The sequence below is a fragment of the Coptis chinensis genome, chromosome 2 (genome assembly GCF_015680905.1).
Source record: "Coptis chinensis isolate HL-2020 chromosome 2, ASM1568090v1, whole genome shotgun sequence".
NCBI classification, from domain to species: domain Eukaryota; kingdom Viridiplantae; phylum Streptophyta; class Magnoliopsida; order Ranunculales; family Ranunculaceae; genus Coptis; species Coptis chinensis.
The window spans coordinates 94,037,861-94,049,925 of record NC_141457.1 but is presented as its reverse complement, the minus strand read 5'-3'; the positions used below and the strand labels follow the sequence as shown (position 1 = coordinate 94,049,925).

The following is a 12,065-nucleotide window of genomic DNA, read 5'->3' as shown; positions in this document are numbered from 1 at the left end:
TCTCTACTCATGCATCTAAAAAGACTAAAATTATTGAAACTTTTTTTTTTTTTTTGGATTGGTAAGCCTATTTTAAATGAGATTAGTAACTCTTTGATGCTGGCGGGGTTCGAGCCCCAGACCTCTGGTACCATCATCCAAAGGTTTTACCGACTTTGCTAGTTAGCACCTACTAAATACTGAAAGAAGTGACTTAATGGAGTTTTTAAGTGCTTCCAGACTTCCAGTGCCCGGTGACATCTTGGTTCATTAAAAGCCGTAATGACCTCCACGCACTCCCTCAAAAGCAAATTTTGTTCCTCGAATCCATCATCCAAAGGTTTTAGCTTTGCTAGTTTTACTACCACTTAAGGGTTAATGGCCACGCTTTTCGTTTCTACTTCTTCAGCATTCCTAGCTCTAAACGTCCTAACTGCTGCTCCTACTCATTTGTCTCCACTGTTCCCTACTATGCTCCCAGCACCAGCCCATCCAGTTCCCATTGTTAAGGATGCATCAAACCTGAAAAAGATGCATTAATATAGGAAAAATGCTAGTTTCTGATCAAAACTTACAATGCAGTCAACAGTTTCATACAAACTATAAGATTTGTCATTTGTGAAGCCATATAACAGGAATGGTGCAGATCTGTGGACATGGCTTGTAGTTCCCAAAATCCCAAGCATGTAAACATGTTGGAATTAGAGACTTTATTCCGCTAGATAAATAGTTTATTAGGAAACCTGTATAGCAGGGCTTGAAACTGAAGGCTAATAATTCTAAAAGAAAATTGCAATATAACTCAAAAATGAAGTCCTAACTTAAGTGTTAAACATTTTCTTCCATGTAATGAATTTCTGCACCAGCAATAGCAACCCCGAGCAATCCTTGCAGGTGAAGCAAGGCTGCCCCTGTGAACAACAGCTTCAAATTGATCAGACTGAGACGGAACTCCATGAATTGGAATAGGTTGAAATTCTTTCTTTTCCAAATCATAGTAACCTAGAACATCACTGCCTTGAAGTAAAACACTTCCATTCTTCATCATTCTAAACATTTTCAAAGGCACGCTCCACAATGGCCCAAGTGTTTCCTTCTTAATAAAGTATTGTTGTGTCCAAAAGTTGGCCCTCCTATAATCTTTCCTAACCCATATGGCGAATTGGTCATCGAATATATCAAAAAACAGCGTGAGATAACCACCTAGCGTCCCCAGAATTGCATATTTCGCTAACTTTCTTTCATTGGTTTTGACAAGAGGCGGCCTTATGGTATCAAACTTTTCAGTTGCAATATTTATGGCTCCAATACATCCTTTGTATGGATCGTCAACATTATCTGTTAGCCAATGTAGTACTCCATGTAAGAGAACCTGAGAAGAGTCGGGTCTAAAGCGAAGAATAGCGGGAACAAAATCAACCGCTCTCCAAGTCCCAGACCCAAGTGTATACATATAGACCGTAGTACAGATATAGCCATCATAGCCGCACACCAAACTATAAACGACCTTGAATGTGCGGGTAGTAACATCAAAGGCAAATCCAGATTGACCACGCCAGTAATGATAGTTTTTCGAAGCTCCAAGATCTCTCTTGTAATGGGATTACAGATATAGAAAGATCGATCATTAGTAGACAGACACATCAAACCATTAGAAGAACCGACTATTTTGAATTTTTTGGGGGGTAAGAGTAGGCAAGTATTAAGGGCCTTCAAAGAGGTTTCATGGTCGGTCAAGTAGAGATTGCTATATTCTTTATCGGTGCAGCAAAGTACAAGAGGATCTTCGTGATTATTTCTAGAATGGTACAATTTCAAAAAAAGACGATCACTAATAAAACTATACCAGTATTTGCGCCAATCTTTGCATACAAACCTGCATTGAGAGAGGGATTGGATTGGTAATCTTGAGTAGATATCATATAGGATGTCCCCGGGTATTTGCCATTCTGTTACCATGCTTCTGAGTTCAGCAAAATTTGGGAAAGATGCAATGGACAAGATTTGAGGTGGTAGCAGGGCGATGATTTATATTGATTTTTGGCCCTTGCTATAAACGATTAATCGAGATTTCCTTTTAGGAATCAGTTTTTAAATTTCTTTTTTGGGTACCGAGTTACCATTAGTATTCAGTAATAGCTTCCTAACATAATCTCTTGGTACAAGAAATTTAACAAGTTCTAAGTTAGTAAGTTGAGTTCTACTAGGCTCTTCAACTCAGATTTCGACTTAAAAGGATGCCTATAAAAGCCACGGGTTCTTCAGCCTAGGTTTGGGCTCGTTCTGTTTCTGACTTGAAAGGACACCAACAAAGGAGATGTTCTTCAGCCCATCTATGAATTCACTCCATCAGTTTGAGCGATGCCCATGCCTACGCTTTTGATGGCAGTAATGAGTAGCTTCGAGCCTTCTACTCTCATGTTTCAATGACTAACTACTAGTCTTCTAGTATCATCTGAAAGAAGTTGGGTCTCAGTAAAACTCTTTACTTTCCATGACTGGCTCAGCTTCAGGACACCGCCATTTTTACAAGGTCGCGCCCAGGGAACCTAATATCAATATATATATATATGAAAATGAATTACAAGTAGTTAATAGATTAAAATATGAATCACAGAAAAACAACTCTTTGATATAAAATAAAGCTTTAAAATCAAGAAACTGAGCTGCTTCTCCTGTGAAGGATGGGATAACCTCAAAGGTACATGGTACACCTTATCTGGTAAAAAAACACTATCAATTTTCAAGGTCTGACTGTCAAATATTAGAACTTGACCAAACATCTGTCAAGACAGCCATATGACACACTAACAATTGAGCTAGGATATCTAAATGTCTCGGGGGAAGCAAAAACAAGTATTTTTAGATAAAATGATTTGGCTATCCAAAATTCTTAGATTGAAACTACGCATGAATTTTGTGTCTCCGTCAACAAAAATGAAACATAGGAAGCCTTGTTCGTGTAAGAGGACATCACATTTTCAAGGAACTAGCCCTGTTTGAAACCACTTTTACCCCAAAAACGCTGCACAAAAGTATTTACAGAGATAAAGACTGTAATCCATTCTGTTCACCATATTTTACCAAAACTGAAAACAAATTGCTCAAAAGACAATCCCCCAAAGTTGTTTAAAGCGCATAATAAATGTGAACACTAACAACAGCCTTATGCATGCCGGCTTCTGTTGATATAGCAAAAGAAGAGTAGGCAGACTAGCATACTACAACTAGCATCCAGCTAATAAATCCATCATAACTTAAAACCTATATGCCTATATGGTATAGGCCATGAAGTAAATCGGTTTGGGCTATAAGAGAGATCACATGGTAGTCTGAGCTTGTATTGGGGAGGTGAAATATTATAGCCTCAGGATAGAGACTACACTATTTGGGACTAACCAGAGCTTTAGGTAACCTCTCAAAAAAAGAAAACAAAGTTGTCTATAGTAATATAGCAGCAAGACAATCTTTCAAGAATCTTACTAGGCAACAATCCGAGCAATGTGTAGAAGTCCTGAAAACTGCATAGAAGGGTAGTTCCTCAGTGATGTCCTTTCCTCAAATGAAGCAATGTAAATAGTTTGATTCATCTTATTCCCCTTGTCTTTTAGATCCTACTTCATAAGTGCCTAACTATTGTTAAGTATCATACACTAAGACCGTCTTCTCCTCATACCTGGTAATCTAGGTTTTACATTTTCTTACACGCCTATCAGATTGTGCAAATGCTACTAGGGGCTCCTCTGAAAACAGTTCACCATCTCACCAAATGAAAACAACAACAAAAATAAATAAAAAGCAATAAAAATTAAAAATTAAAAATAAACAAACAGACAAACAACCACTGAAACATAGAAACAAAGCTCAATATGTCTTTTACTAAAAAGAGTAAGTCAGTAAGTCCACTATCTTGGTAAATCAAGCATTACTTTAGGGTCTTTACTTTTCTCAAGTGGCTCAAATCCTCCTACAGGCTAGAGCTGAACGATCATACAAAGAAGAAAAGGAGTTCTGATTTGGTTACTTCAAACATGAAACAACATGTCCAACTTTCGTATAACTAGCTTGAAGGCTTACGCCAAAGCTTCTCTGATGTTCTACTAAAGCAATAGAACTTTGGCTATTTCTATAAGCGGAATCAAATTAAGGACAGTCATTAATAACTATAAACTCCTCTACCTGAAGCATTTTTCATAATATGTAACATGAAATTTGAATATGCAGCAATTTTCAGCAGAAAAAGTCCAGGAAAATACGGAAATCTCCAAGTTATGACTTGGAAGTAGATACACTTACTAGTAGAAGCTTCCAGATTTCAATTTTAACATTGTTCAACCAAAAAGATGACGTTCGAGACATGACCTGGTCACCTGCATTTGAAACAGGATGATGATAAAAAGTCAAAGTTGAAGATCTATATAAAACTATGATGCCTACCCCAGTAGTAACTACTATTTAAAATCTAAAAAGCATTAGGTATTACGTCAAAAAGACATTATAAAACAGCTTTGGTAGTAACAGATGTCAAACAGAATGTTCTTCCGTCAAATCATTGTGATCTCTGTAATAGGAATTCGGAAGAAGCATACAAGCCCAACAACTAAAACTGATCAATTAAACTTGTTGAGGTCTAGTGTCTCGATATCTATGTATTAGATGCTTTGAATATTTGCTGCACTTCAAACTCAAGCGTTCGTCCCTTCTTTGTTACACAAATACAAAATCAGGTAAATACAGCGATTGGTCTCAGATATCCAGTGTGGCAGTGTTAACACAGTCAAATTCTTTGTGCAGACACTTCTATTCTAATTTTGTATCTTTTGGTTTATAAAAGTATAAAGAGCAATGGAGGTGGTTAATTAGGCAATGGTTTCAGGTAAAAAAAAACTCGTCGTCATACTTCCATCTTCCTACATTAAATTGGAAGAGACAAAAAGACACGTAAAGGAAGGCATTTATATTTACAAAAAAACTGTCATATTCTTATCTTCTGGTACCCCCAATTATAAATGATGACTTTAACTCCTTTTTCGCCTAGTATGATGCCTATAAATTGGTTGCACTGATGCCTATGCCTATGCTCTCTTCTCAGGTCTCAAGTGTTACTACAGAGACAAATTAGATTGCTGACACTTCTATTCTAATGTTGTCTGTTTTCGTTCTATAGAGAGCAAATGGATGTGGCTAACTTAGGCATCATCTTAACGCAATGGTTTACATAAAAGCTAAGTCGTCAATTTGTCATATTCATATCCTCTAACATCAAATCCAGGAAAAAAAGGCATTTCTATTCGCTTAAAAGCTGACATATTCTGATACCGCCAGTTATAAAGGATGCCTAAAAATGGCTAGTATAATGCCTATAAGTTAATTGAACTCATACCAATGCCTATGGCTGTACAGCGTACGCCTTTACTAAAAGAAGAGTACATCATGTGGAGGCTATGAGAAAAAAGGAATGCTAGTTGAGGTTCCAAACTCGGAAAAGAAAGCCCAAGCTTGAGGAGACAGGATAAATGTCCAAATAAACACCAAAAAGTGTTGAAGAAAAACATTCTCATCACTGGATCTTCAGATAAACAACTGCGACATCCTTGCTTCAATGTCATTTCAGTTAAGAGATGCAGACTTTTTATTTAAGATCCTAATCTTCCTTGTGTAACCAAAGAGGTCAAATGACCACATAATGAGTGATCATTCTGTAGAAGGAAGGAATCCAATAAAAAACCTAATGTCTCCATCCCTACTTTTTCCCCTTCTCTTCCCGTCTTAATTTGTAGTAGTATTTGGGCATCGACGTGGTCAAAGGATGGGCACAAGCCGAAAGAAGAGTTTAACTTAAACATCCAAAAACCTCCTAAGAACACAAGATTTGGTGAAGATGATGTACCTTCGACTAAGGTTAAAGAGTAATAAAACAAGAGTGAGAACAGCTTCTTCTTAGTTGTAACTTCTACATTTTTTAATTTTTTCTGATCCGTAATTTTGACTATCACCTGAAAGAAGTTTGAGTCTGCGCAATACTCTTTTGCTTTCAACGACCGGTTCAACTTCAGGATACCACCATCTTTACATGGTTCCACCAGGAAGCTACTACTAAAATACTAGATACAGATGCAAATAAACCTTTGGAATCAAAAAATTGAGGTGCTGCTTCGGCTGAGTCACAGGGTACACACTGCTTGGTTGGTAAACCTATCAATTTGTTGGTAACAGACTCTCAAGTATTAGAACTATCTACAGACGCATATGACACTTGAGCTAGCCTAGCATATCTAGATTAGTACTGTACATTAATATCCTCAAATGTCAATTGCCTCACAAATTCTGCCAGCTTTTAGGAAGGCATCCTCAGATGTCAATTGCCATTAAATGTTTTAATTAAATTATTTAAGTTGATTAGAAACAGTTCATGTGGTAGCAGTTACAGTTCATGGGAGATCTGAGACTATCTTAACAAAAAATTGTTTCATCTTAGGAGAACAAATTTCCAAAACAGTTAAAGTACTTGAAAAGTTGACAAGAGTTATATGGCCATGGTGATTTACAGAAAATTTCCAGGAGAATAAGGCTGGCAGGAAGAATTACCTTGTATGCCTTAATCACTCGACGAATCATAATATCTGTATTGCCAGAATCTTTCCGAACATCAGGATGGAATTGCTTGACCTAAAATAACCAGACAGAAATAAATATTCAGTTATCACATCAACCAGATAATACCGACTATAACTTTAAATTAATACATCAAACTAATAAGAATTGGTTTTCAGTACTATTGATCAAAAAGCGGTTTTTAGCTCAATGAAAGAGCAGTTCCTAGTGACACCAAGAACATCATAAGCTTGGGACACTGAAAGAATGCCATCTTCTTGATTACTCTTTCTGCAATTCACCCTGAATGAAGTTGACGAGGGAGAAGGCAAATGGGATTATAGGTTCTGTTTAGAAGCCTTGGAAGTGGGCAGTTGGAGGGAAAAGAAGAGCTGTTATAACTAAAAACAGTTTTTGAGAAGGGAGTGACACATGTTGTTGCATTGGAGAGGAACAAGGAACTCATGACTATAAATCTATATTGCGTTCATTTGTATAATTGTATTAAAACATGACCACAACACAAGAAACAGATGAGGAACAATCAGGATCAAAGATATAAAATGCATGGTTCTCTCCATCCACTTCAAACAACTCCACCTCCCCTTTCCACCCACTCTCCTCAATTCATCACAGTATAGCCTACCTCTATCCCTCAATATATCATTTGCAGCAACCGAAACAAACCCTGGTGCACCCAAGTCCAGATAAGCTTGGCGCATTTGGCCCCATTGGGTTATTTTTCGGAGCATCAATACCATAAGGGGATACAAACAACCAATTCCTATCCAAAAAATCTTTTTGACCAAGATCAGGGTTAGAATCCTCTGACCCTATTCGACAATTGACAGGAACCCAGGAGTAAGGATGGCCCAAGAATGCACCAAAAATTATTGAACAATGGATTAGTCCATATTCACCAGCACGCATAGCAATATTATGAACTATATTGGCACCTGCAACATTACTCAAAGGATCAAAAAGTCTGCTAAAACTCATGCAAGATTGGTGAACCTAAAAGAGTAAAAAACAACAAACTGGTACTCATTTAGTATATTTACTTAAAGTTCAAACATTAGCTATGCAAAAACAACTTTAATAACATCTTGTAAGTTACATCTACTTTCGCCTCTTCATTTGGCAGCTGCGGGCAACTAGAACACCATATGGAGGACCACTCATGACAAGTTGACATCTCCCATGTAACCAATACGAAAAATGTGTCACACCAGCCGTGGCTCTCACTCTAAATGTCCCTTTAATGTTATACCTGACTCTGTTGCTCTGTACTTGCTTTCTCAGTTTCATAGAGTGATTGAAAGGCAGATAAACCTCACTTCTTATCATATGAACCGAGCCCAACCTGACTTCTCCACGCCTCAGGGCGAAGGCTGGGCTGAAGGGCTTGAGTGGCAATAAGCCTATCAAGGAAATAGAGCTCTATGCCCGTCAAATCTTACGTCCATCTTGTGGTTTGGGTTTGAAAAGGTTGCAATAAAAGTGAAGTCAGCATTCATATATTCCGCCGAGTCTAAGTGTCTCAGCAAACGGTAACATCAACAGGAAGTGATGTTTAGAAACAAGTAGTTTGTTCAACAAAGAAACGTATAGGCATTTTTGAAACATATACGCGAATCAGTTCTAAATTTATAATTGCAGTACCATTATTAATTAACTAAATTTGCAAAGAAATGCCACACCTTGGTCTCTGCAGTAGTCAAGTAAGAAAGGTTCTCTCTATAAGCCAACACGTAGACTTTTTGCACAGCTTAGCTTTCAAAGGGATACCGATTAGGCCATTATTCAAAGGCAGATCACTCATCCAAGGCGATTAGGCGATTATTTGTAGATGTTACCCACTAGTTGAGTGCCTTCAAGAAGATCTCTCTCTCTCTCTCTCTCTCTCTCTCTCTCTCTCTCTCTCTCAAAACGTTTGAGCTAAAAACAAAAACGTGTCATCTCCATCTCGTGTAAAAGTTCCCTCACTCTTGGAGTCTTAGTTTGAAGTGGGATGAGTGAACCACTGGAGGTGTTTTCGAAATTGGTTCACTCATTTAAAACAAGAATGAAAAGGAAGTCAATTGCAACTTGCAAGAGATCCTTTTCCCGGTTCGCCCACCCCCACAAAATCCGCCTTCCCATAATATAATGTTAAATCTAGACACTATGATAACTTAATCATGTGCACAAAAAACAATGACTTAAAAAAATAAAATACCAGTAAGTGTACCTTTGTCCCCATATATTTAAGATTATGTGTTGTACCACGTAACTGTGTTCCTGAGTCCTTATCCAGGTATCATAGTATGGGACCTATCACCACATTGATCTGTCTGCTATTAGCTTAAGCTTCCAAACGATACTAGTTGTTGTCCTTATTCCATAGGCATTTGGTAGATCTGATCGCTCAGTTACTCAACCGCTCTGCGAATTTGCTATGGGGAGCCAAGGATAAAAGAAAAAGAAACTCTGACATGGAAAGTGAATTAGGAAAATGACTTTTGGACATGTCACTTTCATGAAATATACAGCTTGTACCAAGTAATTGGAAAAGCTTTTTTTCTTTCCAGAGTTTTGGGAACTAATGGAGAATTACCATTCTGAGAAACTTATCCACTACTAGTAAGTTTAAGAGGCTCATTGGCATAAAAAAATAAAATTTCAAGTGTGGTGAGCTGCTTCTGTAAGACCGTAACCAACCATCTACACTGTCGTATCCATGTCCTAGGTTTTATCATGTAAGACATAACTTTACCTATAGGTGAACTTTCTAAGTTCATAGTGCTATCCAATGGTATCTCACATGCATAGACTCTCCTGAAAACAGATGGAAAATGTTCTTAACAAACTATGGGCATACCAATAAGATATTGCATACATAGTACTTTTAAGTTTTGACCAAAATGGTATTCCAATAGGACATGGAAAACATCAATGCTCTTCAAAAATCTCTCAAGAAATACAAAGAGTGCATAATAATATACAGCAAACCATAGATATCGAATGCATCAATGCTCTTAAAGATTAGCTTAAGAAATACAAAGAATATACATAATCATATACAACAAACAATAGTTTAGAAAGACCTCACTTTGTGTACGAGTTAATAGTATGGATACTAATATGCTATTAACTGAGATATAATCCGTTAAATTGAAGGTAATATATAATGGATGATAAAAATAAAATAAAAGAACATATTAAGTTATCGATTAGAAAAATTTAAAACTTATGAAATTCAAGAAAATGGTTGGAGGAAGTACTCGTTACAAGATTAATTACAAGCTGATGTACCAGGATAACAAAAGCTTGTTTGTCACAACAGGTCATACAGAACATGATTGATAACAACAGTCCCAACCGAAGAATATCATCCACAGCTCACCCTTACAACAAGAAATTACGAAGTATGTCCAAACTCTCATGATTTGGTTCATCTTTAGCCAGCAAATTTATAACCATAGACATAGTATTTGCATCCGCCGAGAACCTCCTCTCATCCATTGCCTTAAGAAATTGCACTGCCTTCTCAAAATTTCTGCCTTTGAGAAATCCTTGAACCATGCTATTGAACGTGCGGTCATTTGGAGCAACACTATTCTCTTCCATCTCTATGAACAAACTTTGAGCATCAATTAACATGCCCTCCTGACAAAAACCATTGATCATTGCGGTATATGTTATGGTGTTGGGCAGCACCTCTTTTGAAGAAAGGCTGTAAAATAGTTCCTTTGCTTCCAACAAATTTCCTTCTGTGCACATGTGGTGAATTATACTGTTATAAATCACAACATTAGCTATTAACCCATTGCTTTCCATCAAATGAATCAATTCCATTGCTTCAGAAAGACCACCATTAGCACACAAACCTTCTATTAAAGTACCATATGTGAGAATATTTGGACTTTGTCCATGAGTTTGCATGTCTTCAAAAAATTTCTTTGCGTCCGCAACTCTCCCGACCTTACATAGCCCACCAATAAGGGTGTTATATGTAACAAGATCAGGATTCAAACACTTGCACTTCAATTTCTCATAAAGTTGCATAGCCTCATCTATTCTCTTAGCCTTGCAATAACCATTAATCAAAGTATTACAATTAACAATGTTGGGTTCCAGACCAGCGTCAACCATTAAAAGAAAAACATTCACAGCCTCTTCCATTCGACCTTGCAAACAATACCCATCCATCAAAGAGTTGTATGTGATACTGTTAGGTGCCATATTTCTTTGGATCATCTCCTCTAATAGTTGATGTGCCTCACTAACTTTCCCTTCTTTGGAATAAGTATCAACCAAAATACTGTATGTTTGCACATTTGGCAAGATTCCTCGACGACTGATCATATCATGCAACAATTCAGTTGCCTTGTTCCAATTACTGGAGATGCATAGGCCATGAATCAAAGAATTATACGTGATGACATCAGGAGTTATACCTCTTTGAAGCATCAATTCTAACACCTGAAGTGCTTCACTGGTCCTACCCTCATTGCCAAGGGCATCGACAAGAATGTTGAAGGTTACTACATTCGGTGAGATGCTCCTTTTGGACATATTTTCAAACAAGCTCAAGGCTCCTTTCAGTTGACGAATGCTGCATAGTCCATGAATTAAAGAGTTGTAACTTACAACATTTGGGACAACTCCCTTGCAAACCATTTCCTGAAAGAGATTGACGGCATCATTCACCCGACATTTCTTGCAAAGACAGTCAATGATCATACTGTATATGTGGATGTCCGGCTTAAGTTTTTCCTTTTCCATTGAGCTCATCAATTGAAGGGCAGCATCTGAATTTAATGATTTGCAGAACCAATTGATGACAACCCCATAAGTGACAACATTGCATGGATATCGATTTGCCACCATTTTGTTGAACAATTCCAAAGCTGGTGCTGATTTTCCCTCCGTAAACAAACCCTTGAGAAGAGTATTGAAAGTAAAAGCATCCGGTTCAAACCCACGTTTCAGAATAGTCCCCAGTAGAGAAAACCCGAAATCCACCCAACCCATAAAAGAGTAGCAGTTGATCATGATAGTAAGTGTCACAATGTCAGGTTGGACTCCATGGGAAGCCATTGCATTGTACATAGATAAAACAATAGAAAAGTGTTTGGTCTTGACAAGGGCTCCTAACAATTGGTTGAAAGGGTGAATGGAAGGCAAGGGTCGATACCGAATCAACTCATTAAAGAAACCCAATGCCTCGTCAAGCTCAAGGGTTCCAGATTTACAACGATCTCTTACTAAATTTACTAATAAATGAAAATCAAAGTGGTCTTTATCGGCAGAAGTGGTTGATGAGTGACGTGGTTGATATGTAGTAGTAGTAGTTTTGGAACGAAAGAAGGAAAGAGAATGCAAGATAGGAGAGAAAGTAGCAGAAGAAACCCTCCTTAACATCGCCATTTTGAGCTAACGGCTGCAACAGTTGCATTTTCACTCTCTTTTTCTCATTAAAAGCGGAAGCCCAAAACCCCAACACAACC

At 37.6% G+C, this 12,065-nt stretch overlaps 1 protein-coding gene across 8 annotated transcripts; it reads right to left on the bottom strand.

Annotated features, from left to right (window-relative positions):
- On the bottom strand, positions 1-12,065 carry LOC147519118 (uncharacterized). 8 transcript variants are annotated; one of them, XM_086590792.1, is made up of 5 exons: positions 9,837-12,065; positions 8,804-9,390; positions 6,568-7,529; positions 4,276-4,349; positions 1-501 (listed from the first exon to the last, which is right to left on the bottom strand). In XM_086590792.1, exon 1 carries the CDS (start codon positions 11,983-11,985, stop codon positions 9,961-9,963), a length of 2,025 nt encoding a protein of 674 aa, XP_086446918.1. In that variant the 5' UTR covers positions 11,986-12,065; the 3' UTR covers positions 1-501; positions 4,276-4,349; positions 6,568-7,529; positions 8,804-9,390; positions 9,837-9,960. The 8 variants fall into 8 exon arrangements, 7 of the variants coding, with proteins under 7 accessions (XP_086446918.1, XP_086446917.1, XP_086446920.1 ...); XM_086590789.1 differs by lacking the exon at positions 1-501 and adding an exon at positions 2,055-2,528; XM_086590791.1 differs by lacking the exon at positions 8,804-9,390 and having other exon boundaries at positions 6-501; positions 6,568-6,648.

Coding starts and splice junctions, on each gene's coding strand:
- LOC147519118 (XM_086590792.1), bottom strand. CDS start 11,985: ATGGCGATGTTAAGGAGGGTTTCTTCTGCTACTTTCTCTCCTATCTTG.